The sequence below is a fragment of the Ranitomeya imitator genome, chromosome 1, assembly GCF_032444005.1.
Source record: "Ranitomeya imitator isolate aRanImi1 chromosome 1, aRanImi1.pri, whole genome shotgun sequence".
In the NCBI taxonomy this organism is placed as follows: Eukaryota; Metazoa; Chordata; class Amphibia; order Anura; family Dendrobatidae; genus Ranitomeya; species Ranitomeya imitator.
In genome coordinates, this window is record NC_091282.1 from 1,224,219,196 (window position 1) to 1,224,237,204 (window position 18,009).

General features: G+C 45.3%; 1 protein-coding gene across 1 annotated transcript in view; it reads left to right on the forward strand.

Moving 5' to 3' along the window:
* SIGLEC1 (sialic acid binding Ig like lectin 1) overlaps positions 1-17,757 on the forward strand; it is a 181,855-nt gene extending 164,098 nt beyond the window's left edge. Inside the window, exons 19-23 of the mRNA XM_069745100.1 lie at positions 168-470; positions 5,071-5,167; positions 7,875-7,944; positions 11,409-11,456; positions 15,998-17,757. Of these exons, the coding sequence (XP_069601201.1) occupies positions 168-470; positions 5,071-5,167; positions 7,875-7,944; positions 11,409-11,414 (476 nt within the window). The 3' untranslated portion in view covers positions 11,415-11,456; positions 15,998-17,757. The remainder of the gene's footprint in view (positions 1-167; positions 471-5,070; positions 5,168-7,874; positions 7,945-11,408; positions 11,457-15,997) is intronic.
* Positions 17,758-18,009: the final 252 nt, after the last annotated feature.

The window sequence follows — 18,009 nt, forward strand, 5'->3', positions numbered from 1 at the left end:
AGGATACAGTCAAATTCCCAAAATTTACCAACCAGCATTGTCGAGTCATTGAGGTTGTTGTGTAGATTTCACCAGTCAATTATCTCAACTTCTATTTTTCGGTATTGCATCATTCCGGGTTTGGCATTTTCTACTAGACACATGTTACATATTTTATTACTTTTCAGATGGCCCCAAGAATCTGGTGACCTTGTCCTTCATAGAAATACATGAAAGAAGTCGAGTGATCATATTGTGCCATGTGGACAGCCACCCGCCGTCCACCATTGAGGTCTACAAGAACCATCTACTCCTGGGAAGTTCTGCATTAAAACAAGCTGACCGAGGCCAGAAGTACTGGACTTCTACATTGTATAATTATCTCCGGCTGGAGATACGAGACGTTACAGCAGAGGATTACGGGACTTATATCTGCACAGCCAACAATATATTGGGAACAATAAGTTCATCCATAGACATCGATAATACAGGTCCGTTGTTTTACTTTAGTATTTTAGATCATGTGAACTTTTCTCTAAATGTATTTCCAGGATTTTTCTTTTAAAGGGTTATACCCAACATTTAAAGTCATCACCTAAACACGGGAAAGTTAATAACTTTGTGTTTGATGGAGGTCTGAGAAATGTGACCCTCACCGATTCTGAGAATGGGACACTGAAACGCTTCATTGTCAATGTGACTGCTGGAAAAAGTCAAGCTCAGTACTTGGCCAGCCATCCACCACACCATTCCAGCATCGCATTTCAAAGACCTGTTCTTGGGATCCCAGCAGTCAGACAATGACTTTTCATGAAGAAATTGCCCACCCTCTGGATATTTTGTAATTTATAATTTTGAGAATAACCCTTCAATTTGTTTTTTAGGATAGGTCATCAAATTAATTGGGATGAGCACCTGACTCTTCACTAGAGGCCCTAGGGGTGGGGTTAGGCTTGGCTCCCGATGAACACCAGGTGCTACACTAGGACAGACCTCAGACGCACGGCAATAAAACACGTCACTTCTGGAATTCTGGTGGTGCACAAGTAAGACAACCAAATCCGTCAGCTGCGATGTAGAAATACGTGGCACCCATATTCAAGAACTTATATATTGAGTGAAGAAATTCCAGAAAAAACTAGATGTTTCGGTCAATACCTGATGACCTTCATCAGTCATCTGGATAGGGGAGATCTATGTGGAAGCGCCCTGTGAGAGGGTCTGCAGTGTTCACTGCTAAGACAGTAAGCGCTCCCTGACTTAACAGTGGACACTGCAGACCCTCACACAGTGAGTTCTTGAATACAACTACAGTACAGATCAAAAGTTTGGACACACCTTCTCATTTAAAAGATTTTTCTGTATTTTCATAACTATGAAAATTGTACATTCACACTGAAGGCATCAAAACTATGAATTAACACATGTGGAATTATATACTTAACAAAAAAGTGTGAAACAACTGAAATTATGTGTTATATTCTAGGTTCTTCAAAGTAGCCACCTTTTGCTTTGATGACTGCTTTGCACACTCTTGGCACTCTCTTGATGAGCTTCAAGAGGCAGTCACCGGGAATGGTTTTCACTTCACAGGTGTGCCCTGTCAGGTTTAATAAATGGGATGTCTTGTCTTATGAATGGGGTTGGGACCATCAGTTGTGTTGAGCAGAAGTCTGGTGGATACACAGCTGATAGTCCTACTGAATAGATTGTTAGAATTTGTATTATGGCAAGAAAAAAGCAGCTAAGTAAAGAAAAATGAGTGGCCATCATTACTTTAAGAAATGAAGGTCAGTCAGTCTGAAAAATTGGGAAAACTTTGAACGTGTCCCCAAGTGCAGTGGCAAAAACCATCAAGCGCTACAAAGAAACTGGCTCACATGAGGACCGCCCCAGGAAAGGAAGACCAAGAGTCACCTCTGCTTCTGAGGATAAGTTTATCCAAGTCACCAGCCTCAGAAATCGCAGGTTAACAGCAGCTCAGATTAGAGACCAGGTCAATGCCACACAGAGTTCTAGCAGCAGACACATCTCTACAACAACTGTTAAGAGGAGACTTTGTGTAGCAGGCCTTCATGGTAAAATAGCTGCTAGGAAACCACTGCTAAGGACAGGCAACAAGCAGAAGAGACTTGTTTGGGCTAAAGAACACAAGGAATGGACATTAGACCAGTGGAAATCTGTGCTTTGGTCTGATGAGTCCAAATTTGAGATCTTTGGTTCTAACCACCGTGTCTTTGTGCGACGCAGAAAAGGTGAACGGGTGGACTCTACATGCCTGGTTCCCACCGTGAAGCATGGAGGAGGAGGTGTGATGGTGTGGGGGCGCTTTGCTGGTGACAATGTTGGGGATTTATTCAAAATTGAAGGCATACTGAACCAGCATGGCTACCACAGCATCTTGCAGCGGCATGCTATTCCAGCCGGTTTGCGTTTAGTTGGACCATCATTTATTTTTCAACAGGACAGTGACCCCAAACACCTCCAGGCTGTGTAAGGGCTATTTGACCAAGAAGGAGAGTGATGGGGTGCTACGCCAGATGACCTGGCCTCCACAGTCACCAGACCTGAACCCAATCGAGATGGTTTGGGGTGAGCTGGACCGCAGAGTGAAGGCAAAAGGACCAACAAGTGCTAAGCATCTCTGGGAACTCCTTCAAGATTGTTGGAAGACCATTCCCAGTGACTACCTCTTGAAGCTCATCAAGAGAATGCCAAGAAAGTGCAAAGCAGTCATCAAAGCAAAAGGTGGCTACTTTGAAAAACCTAGAATATAAGACATATTTTCAGTTGTTTCAGACTTTTTTGTTAAGTATATAATTCCACATGTGTTAATTCATAGTTTTGATGCCTTCAGTGTGAATGTACAATTTTCATAGTCATGAAAATACAGAAAAATCTTTAAATGAGAAAGTGTGTCCAAACTTTAGGTCTGTACTGTATATGAGTGCCAAGTATTTCTACATCGCCTCAAATGCATGGCGGCTGACCCCAAGGGACATATAACTGGAATGGCCCGGTAGGAGAATAGAGCTGGTACAGCAGGAACACAGGAACCACAGATGCTGGAAAGTACAGCTGGTTTATAGATAGGCACTGTCAGGTGCAGGCTGGTACACTGGTGTGGATTCCATTCAATAAAAATAAGACTTATTCATGGATGAGTGCTTGAGGTTATCTTTTTTCTACAGCTGGTAAACAGATAGGCACCGTCAGGTGCAGGCTGGTATGGCTGGTATACAGATAGACACTGGAAGGTGCAGGCTGGTATACAGATAGACACTGGAAGGTGCAGGCTGGTATGACTGGTATTCAGATAGGAACTGGAAGGTATGCTGGAAGGCATAAGTATAGAAAAATTAGATAGAGGCAAGAACAAGCAGGTACGGGCAGGTTTGAGCAGACACTAGTGGAACTAGCGGGTACTGACAGGTACTAATAAACTGAGGACCTGAGAACTAGAAAGTGTGATGGGAACTACCTAACCACGTTGCTCTGGCACCTCCTTTCAGGTGGAGGTGCCTTAAATAATAAGTGTCTCCCTGCCATTAGCTAGGGACCCATTAAGATGACACAAGCGGTCCTTTTAAGAAGGAGGGAGGTCATGCCTTAAGCACAGTGCCCAGGGATCTGCACCTACAGCAACTTTTGGGTCCCGCTGCGCAGCGCTAGTCCCGGAGACTCTGAAGAGCAGTGGCGTCTGTAACGGTGTGAGTGCAACATACAGTATCACATTGACATTGCATCAGCCTGGCTGATTAAAAAAGCAGCCAGGAGTGCGGGTAGGAGGCGGTGTGTAATCCCCTAATCCAGTGGTTATAGAATACTGGAATGGCCCCTGGCACCAGCAATTTTTTTTTGTTCATTTTATTGTTCGGTTCCATAACGTTTTATCTTCATAAACAGTTTGCTTGAAAATCAAATATTAACATTTTCCAGGAGGTTAAGAGATTAAAAAATGACAAGGGGTGTCTGTTTTGTTTCATGTAACCTTAGAAGTTAGTTTGCACGAGCTGGTAATAGTTTACACAGGATGAGAACCGTGAATGACACCGTTGGATAGAGATCATTACATCGTAAGTTGGAGCATCGAGCACCGTGTTCACACAGACAGTCTGAAGTGTAGATGACTTCAATGTTCAAATCCCATGAGTGATACTAATTGATTTGAATACATGAATTCGTAAAGTGGTATACAAACAATATTGTTGATGCAAGTAAAGGAGGCGATGGCAGCACTCACCGATCTTCAAAGCAGGTGATACTTTACTGCAGTAAAATCTTCACGGCTCGTGGGTGCATAAACAACAGAGTGTGTAGGTCAAACGACGGCCATTTCGCGCTGCTCAAGCGCTCAACAGGCAACAGACAAACCTGTTGAAGCGCTTGGCAGCGCGAAACGGCCGTCGTTTGACCTACACACTCTGTTGTTTATGCACCCCCGAGCCGTGAAGATTTTACTGCAATAAAGTATCACCTGCTTTGAAGATTGGTGAGTGCTGCTATCTCCTCCTTTACTTGCATCTGCACTGTTATGTTTTCTTGGTTTAGCACCCAACATCTAGAGGCCGGCCCATGCTGACAGCTAATGTGTTCACTTACTCAGCGTCTTGGTGGTGCGGTCAGCTGTTTCTTGATTGATGACTCTACAAACAATATTGCTGATTTGGTACAAAGAAAGTTGAAGTAGCGAATCAAAATATTTTTTCAACAATGACGACTCTATACTCATACCAATGCTGATTTATTGATTGCCTTAGAACACGGTCCACCCTATTTAGGACTTGAATTTCTCCTCCTCCTTTTTGCTGGTCTAATTATTAAACAAATGAACAATCTCGTTTCTGGTTACAACAATTTTCAAATTTTGAGCAAACATTTTTTCACTCACGATGAACAAGAGTTTTTGGACCCATCTTTCAGTCGCTCAACCCACTCTAATTACACAATTATCGTGAGCGGTGGGTCGTGACTGCCAGGATCTTGTTCGTTCTCGGCTGGTGGTAGACACAGCTTTAGTCTTCCTCCTCCACAGACCTCCCAGCTATCACAGCCTCACGCTAATGCTGCGCTCCACTTCTCTTCCCCCAGACAGAGAGTCTCCCACCTATAAGGTCGTTTTCTGGCTGGCTTTCATCTGTATTCTCTTCCTGGTCTTCAGTATGATTGCTCTTCACTTCAGGAAGAGGTAGGTGACCTTATATCATTTGTTAAGTTTGCATTTGTCACTTTATCGGAGCGTTGCATTATGAAAGCTCTTTAAAGGGAATCTTTATGAAATTGACACTTTTTAGAAGGATCACTTGACTTCAGGCAGGTCACAAAGTGTCTCTTAAAACGTTCTTACATTTCCTTTACGTAAATATAGCAGGAAGTGCTGAGTTTCCCTACAGCACTCCCGCAGGGAAAATGAAGTATTACACAGTGCAAATCTAAATCGATGTGTTGCTTGTGTGATGCAGGACAGGACAGGTCCTCTGGAGGTGACACGCTTCTAGCAACCACACTACACTTAGGTCATGAGTTAGAGAACCAAACACCTCCCAACCCCCATATCAACTCCATATTGCATTCTATCCAAGGTTATAGATTATATTAGCAGGAAAAGAAAGCAAGACGTCATTAAGTCATGTATTAGACGCGACAGAAGTATGTTTGTCTTTGTGTTGTGTGTTTGTAGCAAATTTGTTTTCTTTATTTTTGGGTTTTTTTTTTAATCCATATTGAGCTTGTAGAGTTTAGTAAAATGACAATTGAAAAACCTGTGAAAAGGACTGGTCACCCAGAAAGAGATGTAAAACTGCAGTTTCGCTCGAACAAGGATACACTTGTGTTGAAATTAAAGGAAAAATTAAATCATGAAGAAGATTGAAAAGATTACAGTGCGGTTCCCCCTCATGTTACTGGCACAGAACCATCTGGAGTGATGAGACCAGCATCTGCCTTTCCTCCCACTACTACGCTGGAGTTTCCTAAGCTCTGACCTTGTTGTGCCCTCATCTTTTACCGACTATTCGGCCTTTGAGACCTGTCCATTGTTTTGTGTCAGGTATCCATGTTGGTGCACATTAGAGGAGACAGAAACGATGGGACTGTAGAGAACTAGCAGAAATTGTTATGTTCTGCAAACTTTCACGTTTGGTCAAGTGAGCAGCAGCAACTTGCCGATAGTCTCAGAAACCTCCAGATGTGTTCAGCAGAGAAGCCAACAACTGAATGGAAGCAGTGACCAGACTAGTGGCGCTGACAGGGGTGAAAATCAGACCTGGGAAAGTTTGGAGGGCAATGTGTTTCTCATCTTCCCCAGTTCAAGTGGCCATTGCCGTCACTCAGGGCTGTGATGGTCCTGGCTTCAGATCTCCTTCTGTTTTTAGTATTGGATTGCTCTGCTCACCCATCCAACAGAAATGTCCGATTCACAATTGTCAAACTGTCGTTCATCTCTAGCGGCCATTGGAGGTTGTCACTGAGCTTCTGTCATCTGTGTGTAGGTGACCATGATAACTACAAAGTGGCTAACAAAAAGACTCCATGTGTCGCCCTGCCAGGGCCGTGGGGTACGCAGTACTGGGTCCTGCGTTCACAGGGGGATGTCACGGTGGCTGACCCGGTCCGTGGCCCTGGGCGCCCATGTAAAAGGGAAAGGTCTTTAAAAGGAATAAAGTTTATGTTTGTGACGCCACCTGTGGTATCCGGTCAGTGGGGACCGACGATTCTTTAAGGGGTCCTCTGGGGTGATGTTATGGCAGCTAGATGGTATACCTTCCCACAGATGAAGTGTATCCCCAGGGCTCCCGGTGTGTAGATGGAAGATGGTGAATGGCGCAGTAAAGAATGAGGATGCAGGACCTTGTTTACTGAAGACTTCAGGCAGCCACAGTCCAGGGCACCAGATCACAAGGCAGGCAGGGTCCAGCCGGCTTGGAAGCGAATCCAGAGTCCTCTTTACCAAGTGGAGTTAAAAGCCTTCCTCTAGCGTGGTGGAGTTGTAGTCCCTTACTGGCTACGGCTTCAGATAAGGTCCTCACAGATGTTCTCTCTCTGTCCCCCGTGTAGGATAGGACATAATCCGTATGACTGGTGACTTGAGCCTGTTTATAGGGACTCTAGCACACCCAGGCTCTAACGGTGTCACCATGTCTTCAGGTGCGTGTGGGGACAGATAACTTGCAATTCAGCTCTCCTGCCGGTTTCTGCTGTAAGTCATAGAGTCCTTACAACCTCGGTGGTCTGGCTACCGGTTATCTGCGCTTCAGAGTGAGGCAGCCTGATCTTCGCTGGTCTCCCCTGATGTTACTCTCCTGTGCTTCGCTCTCCTGCACACTCACTGAACAATGTTCGGCTTTCTGTATGTCTCTTCCTCCAGGGGCTGCAGTACTTCAGACTCCAGGCCCCTTCAGACGTTCTGACACTCTATGTCGCTCTGCTCCCTTCTGTGTCTCTCCCTTTCTGAACTGAAACTGAAACTGAACTCTTTCCCTCCAGATCAGGATGTTTTTATAGGGGAGTTCACCTTACGCAGGTTTAGAGCTCCCCCTTCTGGTATGGAGTGTGAACATGTTGTATGCATTGTGGTTATAACCTGATAAAAGATATTCCTTCATCGCTTCCAAACATATCATCACTCTCCCCGTGAGGAAAGCAATGCTACTGCGATGACCAGGACCCTGGGGCGCCACACCCACATGACTTAATATCGATGCCACAGAGACAATGCTGCAGTGCTCAAACGGGAGGATACTAAGGACTAGAGCAGATATGTTGGATACACGGATGTTGGATAACTCATCACTCACTGTCACATTACTGTGCCTGACATGTCCTTCATCTCCTCAGTTAGTCCGCCTGATGTCCGACTTCAGAAGTTTTTATATTCTGGGCTTTATATTCTGCAGGATTAAAGAGAAGTGTATGCGGACTCCCGACCAAGAGCCGATAGAGATGGACAAAAAGGACCCGGCACAGGTCAGGACTCAGGAGACGTCTTACACTGTATTAGGTGGTGTGCACTATGCTCAACATGGAGGCAGCTTATACAAAAAACTGGAACCAAAAAATGTCTACAGCAGACATAACCACAGTGCCCCCATGACAAGAGCATCCACAGGTCCCCTTATCATGCTGACAACTACACTGTCCCCATCACAATGTGCTTATAGCAGCACCAGTAACACCATACATGGTCCCAATAACAGTAACATCTACACTGCCCCTATAGCAGTGCCCCCATAACAGTGTCAGTCACTCTGCCCCATAACATGGTCCCCATAATAGTGACCAATACACTGCACTTACAATAATGCCCTCATAACAGTATCAGTCACACCATAACATGGTCACCATAACTGCTACATTTACGCTGCCCCTATAATAGTGTCAGTAACTTTGCCCCCGTAGCATGGTCCCTATAACAGTGTCTTTATAAAATCACACCATAAAAAGGCCTCCATAAGAGCTACAACTACTCTGTCCCTATAACAGTGCCTATATAACAGCATCAGTCACAGTGCCCCCATATCATATTACACTTATAACAGGATCCATATAACAGTGTCAGTCACAGTGTCCCCTTAACAGATACACCTACAGCGCCGTCAACAGTACGTCACGATCAGGGTGACCTTTGGCCCTCCCACGGCTATCACATGTGCAGGGGGCTTATCTTAGTTATCCCTCCACTCCACAATGTGATGAAAAAACCACACACAAGTCTATGGACCTCTTAATTTACAGCAGGGGCTTATTTTAGTTATCCCACTGCTCTTCAATATACCACGAACTGCAGGGATTTATGTATATCCCGCTTTACAGTTCCGCTTGAACTTGCAGCTCTCTGGCGCCCCCTTACCCTCAGGTCAGATTAGGTACTGCACCCTGGGTAATTAGTCGCCAGAAAGGCTGCCTGCTATGTACTGGCTATTGGGCACGCTGCAGCAAGGCGATATAACTACCACTCAGGCAGGAACAATAATTATCAACGCCGCCGTCGCTACAACGACTCCCAAAAGCGCAGGACAGGGTATGCCGCCACCAGCTTCGATTAATGGGTCCAAAGCTAACCCAAATCAGTAGCGTAATACCTTTCAGAAGACTTAGAGTACGTTTTAGAGCAGGTGAACGAAGCTAGTAATTTAAATATTTTACTCCATAAAGATCAGGCAGTGTTTATAAAAAGGTATATAAAGATGTTACAATATGAGACAAAGTATGTATGTACAAAGCAATTATAAAATAACATGGATTAAAGAAGAAACATAAAACTCACATGTGCACAGATCATCTCAGGCAAAACCATGCTGGTAGGCGGAGCCCCAAATGTCCCAATTCATGAGAAAGTCTTTGTATAGTGAGATCCCAGGCAAAAAAACTGAAGGCTGGGTGAAGTGCAGGAACTTATAACCGCAGCCTGGTGACATCACTAAAGAGGCTGGTTTCCCTGGACCCACCCCTCTCCTCAGACATACAGATTTCAACAGCAATTCTAATCATTCTCATATATTCGCTCGAGAATTTGTCAGTCATAACACACACCTCAACCATCTTGTATTAAATTATTTCTCTATTGTTACCAAATTCCTCCTAGTTGTTCCACACGGTTCTAGAGAAATCCGTACTTTTTACTCATTGCGTTTAGCTGCTAGTGGTTACAGTGGCTGACAGATCTACCGATAGAAGTTAGCAGTATATACTTATTATTTTTCTAGCCCAAATCGGTGGCCCAATATCTTACTATAAGAGAACAAAGAACCATATGTCTTAAGAGGGATATCAGACCAGTTTCAGCTGGAGGGAGATTTGTGCCTCTACAAGCGCAATAAACATTCATGGCTTGGGGGCAGGCAGAGCATTGAGAAGAATAGCTTCACACACACAGAAGCAAAGAGAGAAGGGGGGTCAGAGCCCACATCGTACATGGTAACAGGGAAAATGAAAAATCCTACTCCATTTTATACATTATTGTGACAGCCCCTATGACTATGCTCTCATAAGAGTGTCAGTCACTCTGCTCCATAACATAATCCTAATACCAGTTACAACATTGTACCTACAGCAATTTCCTCATGTATTAATGCCCTGTTGTGTTAGTGACAGTGCCCTCATCTAACAGTTGCAGTAACAGTGCCTTCCAAATAGAAACCCTGTTTCTTCATAATTAATGACAACTGTGCCACCTTCATAACAGTGTCAGTGCGTCCAAAAATATGACTCTATCACTTCTGCTGTTATACCTATAGCATCTGGCTAGAAAGTTCTGGATAATCAGTTATGATGCATAACATCATGAGCCCACCAGCCACTACAAGCCAAAATAAGACAGATGAGTCCCACACTAATATCCCATATTGCGCCTGCACAGTAAGAGCCCAGATTGTCGTTTAGGCCCATGTCTACTCCTTATCATTCTTAGGTCCTGAAATTTGTGTTGTTTTTCTCTAAAGCCCCAAATTTTGAGCATAAACCTAGTGCATTTCCCCTTATAAAATTCTGCCTTCCCAGAGACACCACTAGAGGGAGCCAGGAGAGAACAGCATGAGTTATTATTGAGTCTACATAGTCTGCAATTAACTCTTTAGGTCCCTCTAGTGGCAGTTGCAGGAAGTACAAAAAGTTCTGTTAAGGTACCGTCACACTAAGCGACGCTGCAGCGATACCGACAACGATGTCGATCGCTGCAGCGTCGCTGTTTGGTCGCTGGAGAGCTGTCACACAGACAGCTCTCCAGCGACCAACGATCCAGAGGTCCCCGGTAACCAGGGTAAACATTGGGTTACTAAGCGCAGGGCCGCGCTTAGTAACCCGATGTTTACCATGGTTACCAGCGTAAACGTTAAAAAAACAAACACTACATACTTACCTTCAGCTGTCTGTCCTCCGGCGCTCTGCTTTCCTCTGCACTGTCAGCGCCGGTCAGCCGGAAAGCAGAGGGGTGACGTCACTGCTGTGCTTTCTGGCTGGCCGGCGCTGACACAGGATGCAGGAGGAGTGCAGAGAAGCAGAGCGCCGGGGACAGACAGCGGTAGGTAAGTATGTAGTGTTTGTTTTTTTAACGTTTACGCTGGTAACCAGGGTAAACATCGGGTTACTAAGCGCGGCCCTGCGCTTAGTAACCCGATGTTTACCCTGGTTACCAGTGAAGACATCGCTGGATCAGCGTCACACACACCGATCCAGCGATGACAGCGGGAGATCCAGCGACAAAATAAAGTTCTGGACTTTCCTCAGCGACCAACGATCTCCCAGCAGGGGCCTGATCGTTGGTCGCTGTCACACATAACGATTTCCTTAACGATATCGTTGCTACGTCACAAAAAGCAACGATATCGTTAACGATATCGTTATGTGTGAAGGTACCTTTAGTCTGTGTGTGTGATTCATTTCTCTTGAGTCGCCTCTTATTTCATATAATTTGATTATTTTTCTATTTCTAGAGTTAATACATTGATTCCTCTGTGTCCTCGGTGCTGACTCGAGATGTGGTGAGCATGATCCATCAATTAATTTATGAGAAGAAGGTCTGGAAGCTTCAGCCCTGACTCCATATAAGATCCGCCATATTCTGCTACTGATTATATACCACCAGGCAGATTTTATTTTGGGGGATTAGGTCTCATCTGACACCAATGTTTGGTATCATACAAACATTCACCATTTCGCCTGGTGTGCTGCTGCCCGGTATACCACCCGGTGGTTTTCACCTGTGTATATATACCACGCTCTACGCCCTACACCTGGTGATTTTCAACTGTATATATACCACGCTCTACGCCCTACACCCGGTGGTTTTCACCTGTATATATACCACGCTCTACGCCCTACACCCGGTGGTTTTTCACCTGTATATATACCACGCTCTACGCCCTACACCCGGTGGTTTTCACCTGTATATATACCACGCTCTACGCCCTACACCTGGTGATTTTCAACTGTATATATACCACGCTCTACGCCCTACACCCGGTGGTTTTCACCTTATATATACCACGCTCTACGCCCTACCCCCGTTGGTTTTTCACCTTATATATACCACGCTCTACGCCCTACACCTGGTGATTTTCAACTGTATATATACCACGCTCTACGCCCTACACCTGGTGATTTTCAACTGTATATATACCACGCTCTACGCCCTACACCTGGTGATTTTCAACTGTATATATACCACGCTCTACGCCCTACACCTGGTGATTTTCAACTGTATATATACCACGCTCTACGCCCTACACCCGGTGGTTTTCACCTGTATATATACCACGCTCTACGCCCTACACCCGGTGGTTTTCACCTGTATATATACCACGCTCTACGCCCTACACCTGGTGATTTTCAACTGTATATATACCACGCTCTACGCCCTACACCCGGTGGTTTTCACCTTATATATACCACGCTCTACGCCCTACCCCCGTTGGTTTTTCACCTTATATATACCACGCTCTATGCCCTACACCCGGTGATTTTCAACTGTATATATACCACGCTCTACGCCCCACACCCGGTGGTTTTTACCTGTATAGCTCTATGCCCTACATCTGGTGGTTTTCACCTGTATATATACCACGCTCTACACCCTACACCTGGTGGTTTTCACCTGTATATATACCACGCTCTATGCCCTACATCTGGTGGTTTTCACCTTTATATATACCACGCTCTATGCCCTACACCTGGTGGTTTTCACCTGTGTATATATACCACACTCTATGCCCTACACCCGGTTGTTTATCACCTTTGTATATACCACGCTCTACGCCCTACACCCGGTCGTTTTTCACCTGTATATATACCACACTCTATGCCCTACACCCGGTCGTTTTTCACCTGTATATATACCACGCTCTACGCGCTACACCGGTGGTTTTCACCTGTATATATACCATGCTCTACGCCCTACACCCGGTGGTTTTCACCTGTATATATACCACGCTCTACGCCCTACACCCGGTGGTTTTCACCTGTATATATACCACGCTCTATGCCCTACACCCGGTGGTTTTCATCTGTGTATATATGCCACGCTCTACGCCCTACACCCGGTGGTTTTTCACCTGTATATATACCACGCTCTACGCCCTACACCCGGTGGTTTTCAACTGTATATATACCACGCTCTACGCCCTACACCTGGTGATTTTCAACTGTATATATACCACGCTCTACGCCCTACACCCGGTGGTTTTCACCTTATATATACCACGCTCTACGCCCTACACCCATTGGTTTTTCACCTTATATATACCACGCTCTATGCCCTACACCCGGTGATTTTCAACTGTATATATACCACGCTCTACGCCCCACACCCGGTGGTTTTTACCTGTATAGCTCTATGCCCTACATCTGGTGGTTTTCACCTGTATATATACCACGCTCTACACCCTACACCTGGTGCTTTTCACCTGTATATATACCACGCTCTATGCCCTACATCTGGTGGTTTTCACCTTTATATATACCACGCTCTATGCCCTACACCTGGTGGTTTTCACCTGTGTATATATACCACACTCTATGCCCTACACCCGGTTGTTTATCACCTGTGTATATACCACGCTCTACGCCCTACACCCGGTGGTTTTTCACCTGTATATATACCACGCTCTATGCCCTACACCCGGTGGTTTTTCATCTGTATGTATACCACGCTCTACGCGCTACACCGGTGGTTTTCACCTGTATATATACCATGCTCTACGCCCTACACCCGGTGTTTTTTCACCTGTATATATACCACGCTCTACGCCCTACACCCGGTGGTTTTCACCTGTATATATACCACACTCTATGCCCTACACCCGGTGGTTTTCACCTGTATATATACCACGCTCTATGCCCTACACCCGGTGGTTTTCACCTGTATATATACCACGCTCTATGCCCTACACCCGGTGGTTTTCACCTGTATATATACCACGCTCTATGCCCTACATCTGGTGGTTTTCACCTTTATATATACCACGCTCTATGCCCTACACCTGGTGGTTTTCACCTGTGTATATATACCACACTCTATGCCCTACACCCGGTTGTTTATCACCTGTATATATACCACGCTCTACGCCCTACACCCGGTGGTTTTTCACCTGTATATATACCACGCTCTATGCCCTACACCCGGTGGTTTTTCATCTGTATGTATACCACGCTCTACGCGCTACACCGGTGGTTTTCACCTGTATATATACCACGCTCTGCGCCCTACACCCGGTGGTTTTCACCTGTATATATACCACGCTCTATGCCCTACACCCGGTGGTTTTCATCTGTATATATACCACGCTCTACGCCCTACACCCGGTGGTTTTTCACCTGTATATATACCACGCTCTATGCCCTACACCCGGTGGTTTTTCATCTGTATGTATACCACGCTCTACGCGCTACACCGGTGGTTTTCACCTGTATATATACCATGCTCTACGCCCTACACCCGGTGTTTTTTCACCTGTATATATACCACGCTCTACGCCCTACACCCGGTGGTTTTCACCTGTATATATACCACGCTCTATGCCCTACACCCGGTGGTTTTCATCTGTGTATATATGCCACGCTCTACGCCCTACACCCGGTGGTTTTTCACCTGTATATATACCACGCTCTACGCCCTACACCCGGTGGTTTTCACCTGTATATATACCACGCTCTATGCCCTACACCCGGTTGTTTATCACCTGTGTATATACCACGCTCTACGCCCTACACCCGGTGGTTTTTCACCTGTATATATACCACGCTCTATGCCCTACACCCGGTGGTTTTTCATCTGTATGTATACCACGCTCTACGCGCTACACCGGTGGTTTTCACCTGTATATATACCATGCTCTACGCCCTACACCCGGTGTTTTTTCACCTATATATATACCACGCTCTACGCCCTACACCCGGTGGTTTTCACCTGTATATATACCACGCTCTATGCCCTACACCCGGTGGTTTTCATCTGTGTATATATGCCACGCTCTACGCCCTACACCCGGTGGTTTTTCACCTGTATATATACCACGCTCTACGCCCTACACCCGGTGGTTTTCACCTGTATATATACCACACTCTATGCCCTACACCCGGTGGTTTTCACCTGTATATATACCACGCTCTATGCCCTACACCCGGTGGTTTTCACCTGTGTATATATACCACGCTCTACGCCCTACACCCAGTGGTTTTCACCTGTATATATACCACGCTCTATGCCCTACACCCGGTGGTTTTCACCTGTATATATACCACGCTCTATGCCCTACACCCGGTGGTTTTCACCTGTATATATACCACGCTCTATGCCCTACACCCGGTGGTTTTCATCTGTGTATATATGCCACGCTCTACGCCCTACACCCGGTGGTTTTTCACCTGTATATATACCACGCTCTACGCCCTACACCCGGTGGTTTTCACCTGTATATATACCACACTCTATGCCCTACACCCGGTGGTTTTCACCTGTATATATGCCACGCTCTACGCCCTACACCTGGTGGTTTTTCATCTGTATGTATACAACGCTCTACGCCCTACACCCAGTGGTTTTCACCTGTATATATACCACGCTCTATGCCCTACACCCGGTGGTTTTCACCTGTATATATACCACGCTCTGCGCCCTACACCCGGTGGTTTTTCACCTGTATGCCATGATCTATGTCCTACAACCGGAGGTTTTCACCTGTATATTGCAGTTGTGCCAAACTCAGCTCATTCGGGGAGACATTTGACTATTTTCTCCCATCATGTCCGAACCAAGGAGGAAAAGTGATTTGTCCGGATATCTTGCAAAGCTTTGCTGTACATTTACCGCACATGACAACGCCTTGGACTCTCTCGTTATTCTACAACTTTTATTATATTGCATGTTGCAATAAAGTCTGCTCCATATGTCACACCCGTCATAATTACTATTTTTAATAAACTTTGCTTAAATCTATAATTTGAGGAAATATAAGAAGCTTTGTAATACATTTGATCAGAAATCTGCTTCTTTCTCCACTTATGAGCCTCTTCTTACCTTCCGCAGGCCTCCTAACCTCATCACCCATTCTGGACCATAGTACAGGTTACAGCTGCTTATTTAGATATTCGGACATTGTCTCTCCTTGTTATGACTGGTTTTCTATCAGGACCAGCAAACCCCAGTAAGCGGCTTGATAACGCAAGAGAATTCTTCTATAAGGCAGAATCAGTAACTACTCTCCCTAATAAACCTACACTTAAATCTATAGAGGAATATAAGGACAGCATCAAATCGTGGCGGGAGGTGCAACCATTGGCTAATTACATTAGGCAAAATATAGGCCCTAAGGGACTAATAATTTCCATTATTCCTGCCCCTAGATGGAGGTCTTCATCTGTTTAGTCCAAATGGGAGAAGGAATCAATTGGATCCTCTACCCGATTCCTGCAAATTTTTAGAAAAGACTTCGAAAAGGCTCCATGAACTCAAAAGAGGGTGCACCGAAATTCAAAGCAGACCCTGATCTTGATATTAGGGAATCTATCTTAAAAGCTGTTGTTGAACCTGAAGTATAGGAATGCATAAAAGCTTTGTCAATGATCTGGTTGACTTCAAGGAGGGATGAGCGTTTCCACCTCTACTCGAAACTTAAGTCCCAACAACAGACGTGTCACCATCTGACCTTGAGTCTTATAATAACGAGTTCAAATCTGAGAACACACAATATAGGGACAACTTTAAATCTAGGGGCAAGATTGAAGGATGGAGAAGATGGCAGGAGAGTGTGGACCGATCAGGACAAAGATACCACCAAAATACTCAAGCATCTCCCTCTTCGATTCAATACATTATCAACTTCAGGACCACACATGACTAAGCAGCAATCTACGCAGGTAATCATGGTGAATGCCTTGGGTAGGACAGCACATGATGGGAATCAAACTTATCATCCGTGATCGGAGCTGGAGCGGTCACTGTTGGGTGCTGGTCTATCCTTTGTTACTGCGATGAGGTTTGATCCTTTCACAAGGATTACAGATATTAACCTCTTCTTGAGTAAACTCAAGTGGAGGCAATGTATTGCTAATACCAACAAGGCCAAATGCCGGCAACTAGGCACATCACTCGATGACCTTCCCAATGTCATGCTTTTGACCGAACTATCTGGGAAATGAGAGAGGGAACATGAGGTGTGACCTTTCTCTGATTTAAAACCAAAATGTACAAGAATTTGCCCTCCAAGTGATATGGATAGTATTGATATTTAATAAAAAAATAGTTACAGAAAAAATGTAAGCGATTAACCCTAAACCTGTATCTACTAAACCAAATCTGTCCTATATGGAAAAGAGAGCACTTGAGGATATTAATAAGAACCAGTCTATTCCTATTACATCATCAGATAAGGAGGGAGGGGATGTAGTTGTCATGGATAATGAGAAATATTTGAAAATATGTTATGATATCTTAGGTGACAGTACTGCATATGAGATTCTTCGAAAGGATCCAACTCCTGGATACAATGCTAAATTGCAGAATATACTTTATATACTCATGTATAAGCTGAGTTTTTCAGCACTTTTTTGTGCCGAAAATGCCCCCCTCGGCTTATACACAAGTCACGGTCCAGAAAGCCGGTGGGGGAGGGGGATGGAGGAGCAGCAGGTGACAGGAATCGGCGGCTTACAGCACACATCCTACTCACCTACCTGCGTGCTGGCCTCGGTGCTGGCACTGCATCTTGTTCCAGCCACTGGTGCCTGCCTGCAGCTCTTGCTCTTTCTTCTGAGCAATCACGTGGTACCGCTCATTAAGGTGATGAATATGGATGTGTCTCCACTCCCATAGGGGTGGAGCGCATATTCATTACCTTAATGAGCGGTACCACGTGATCGCTCGGCAGGACGAGCTGCAGGCAGGCGCCGGAATGAGATGCAGTGCCAGCACCAAGGGCACGCAGGTAGGTGAGTAGGATGTTTTTGGTTTTTTCAATAGGAAACATGCACACAGGGATAGGGGATAAGGAGGCATGCATACAGGGACAGGACGGAGAGGCATGCATACAGGGACGAAAC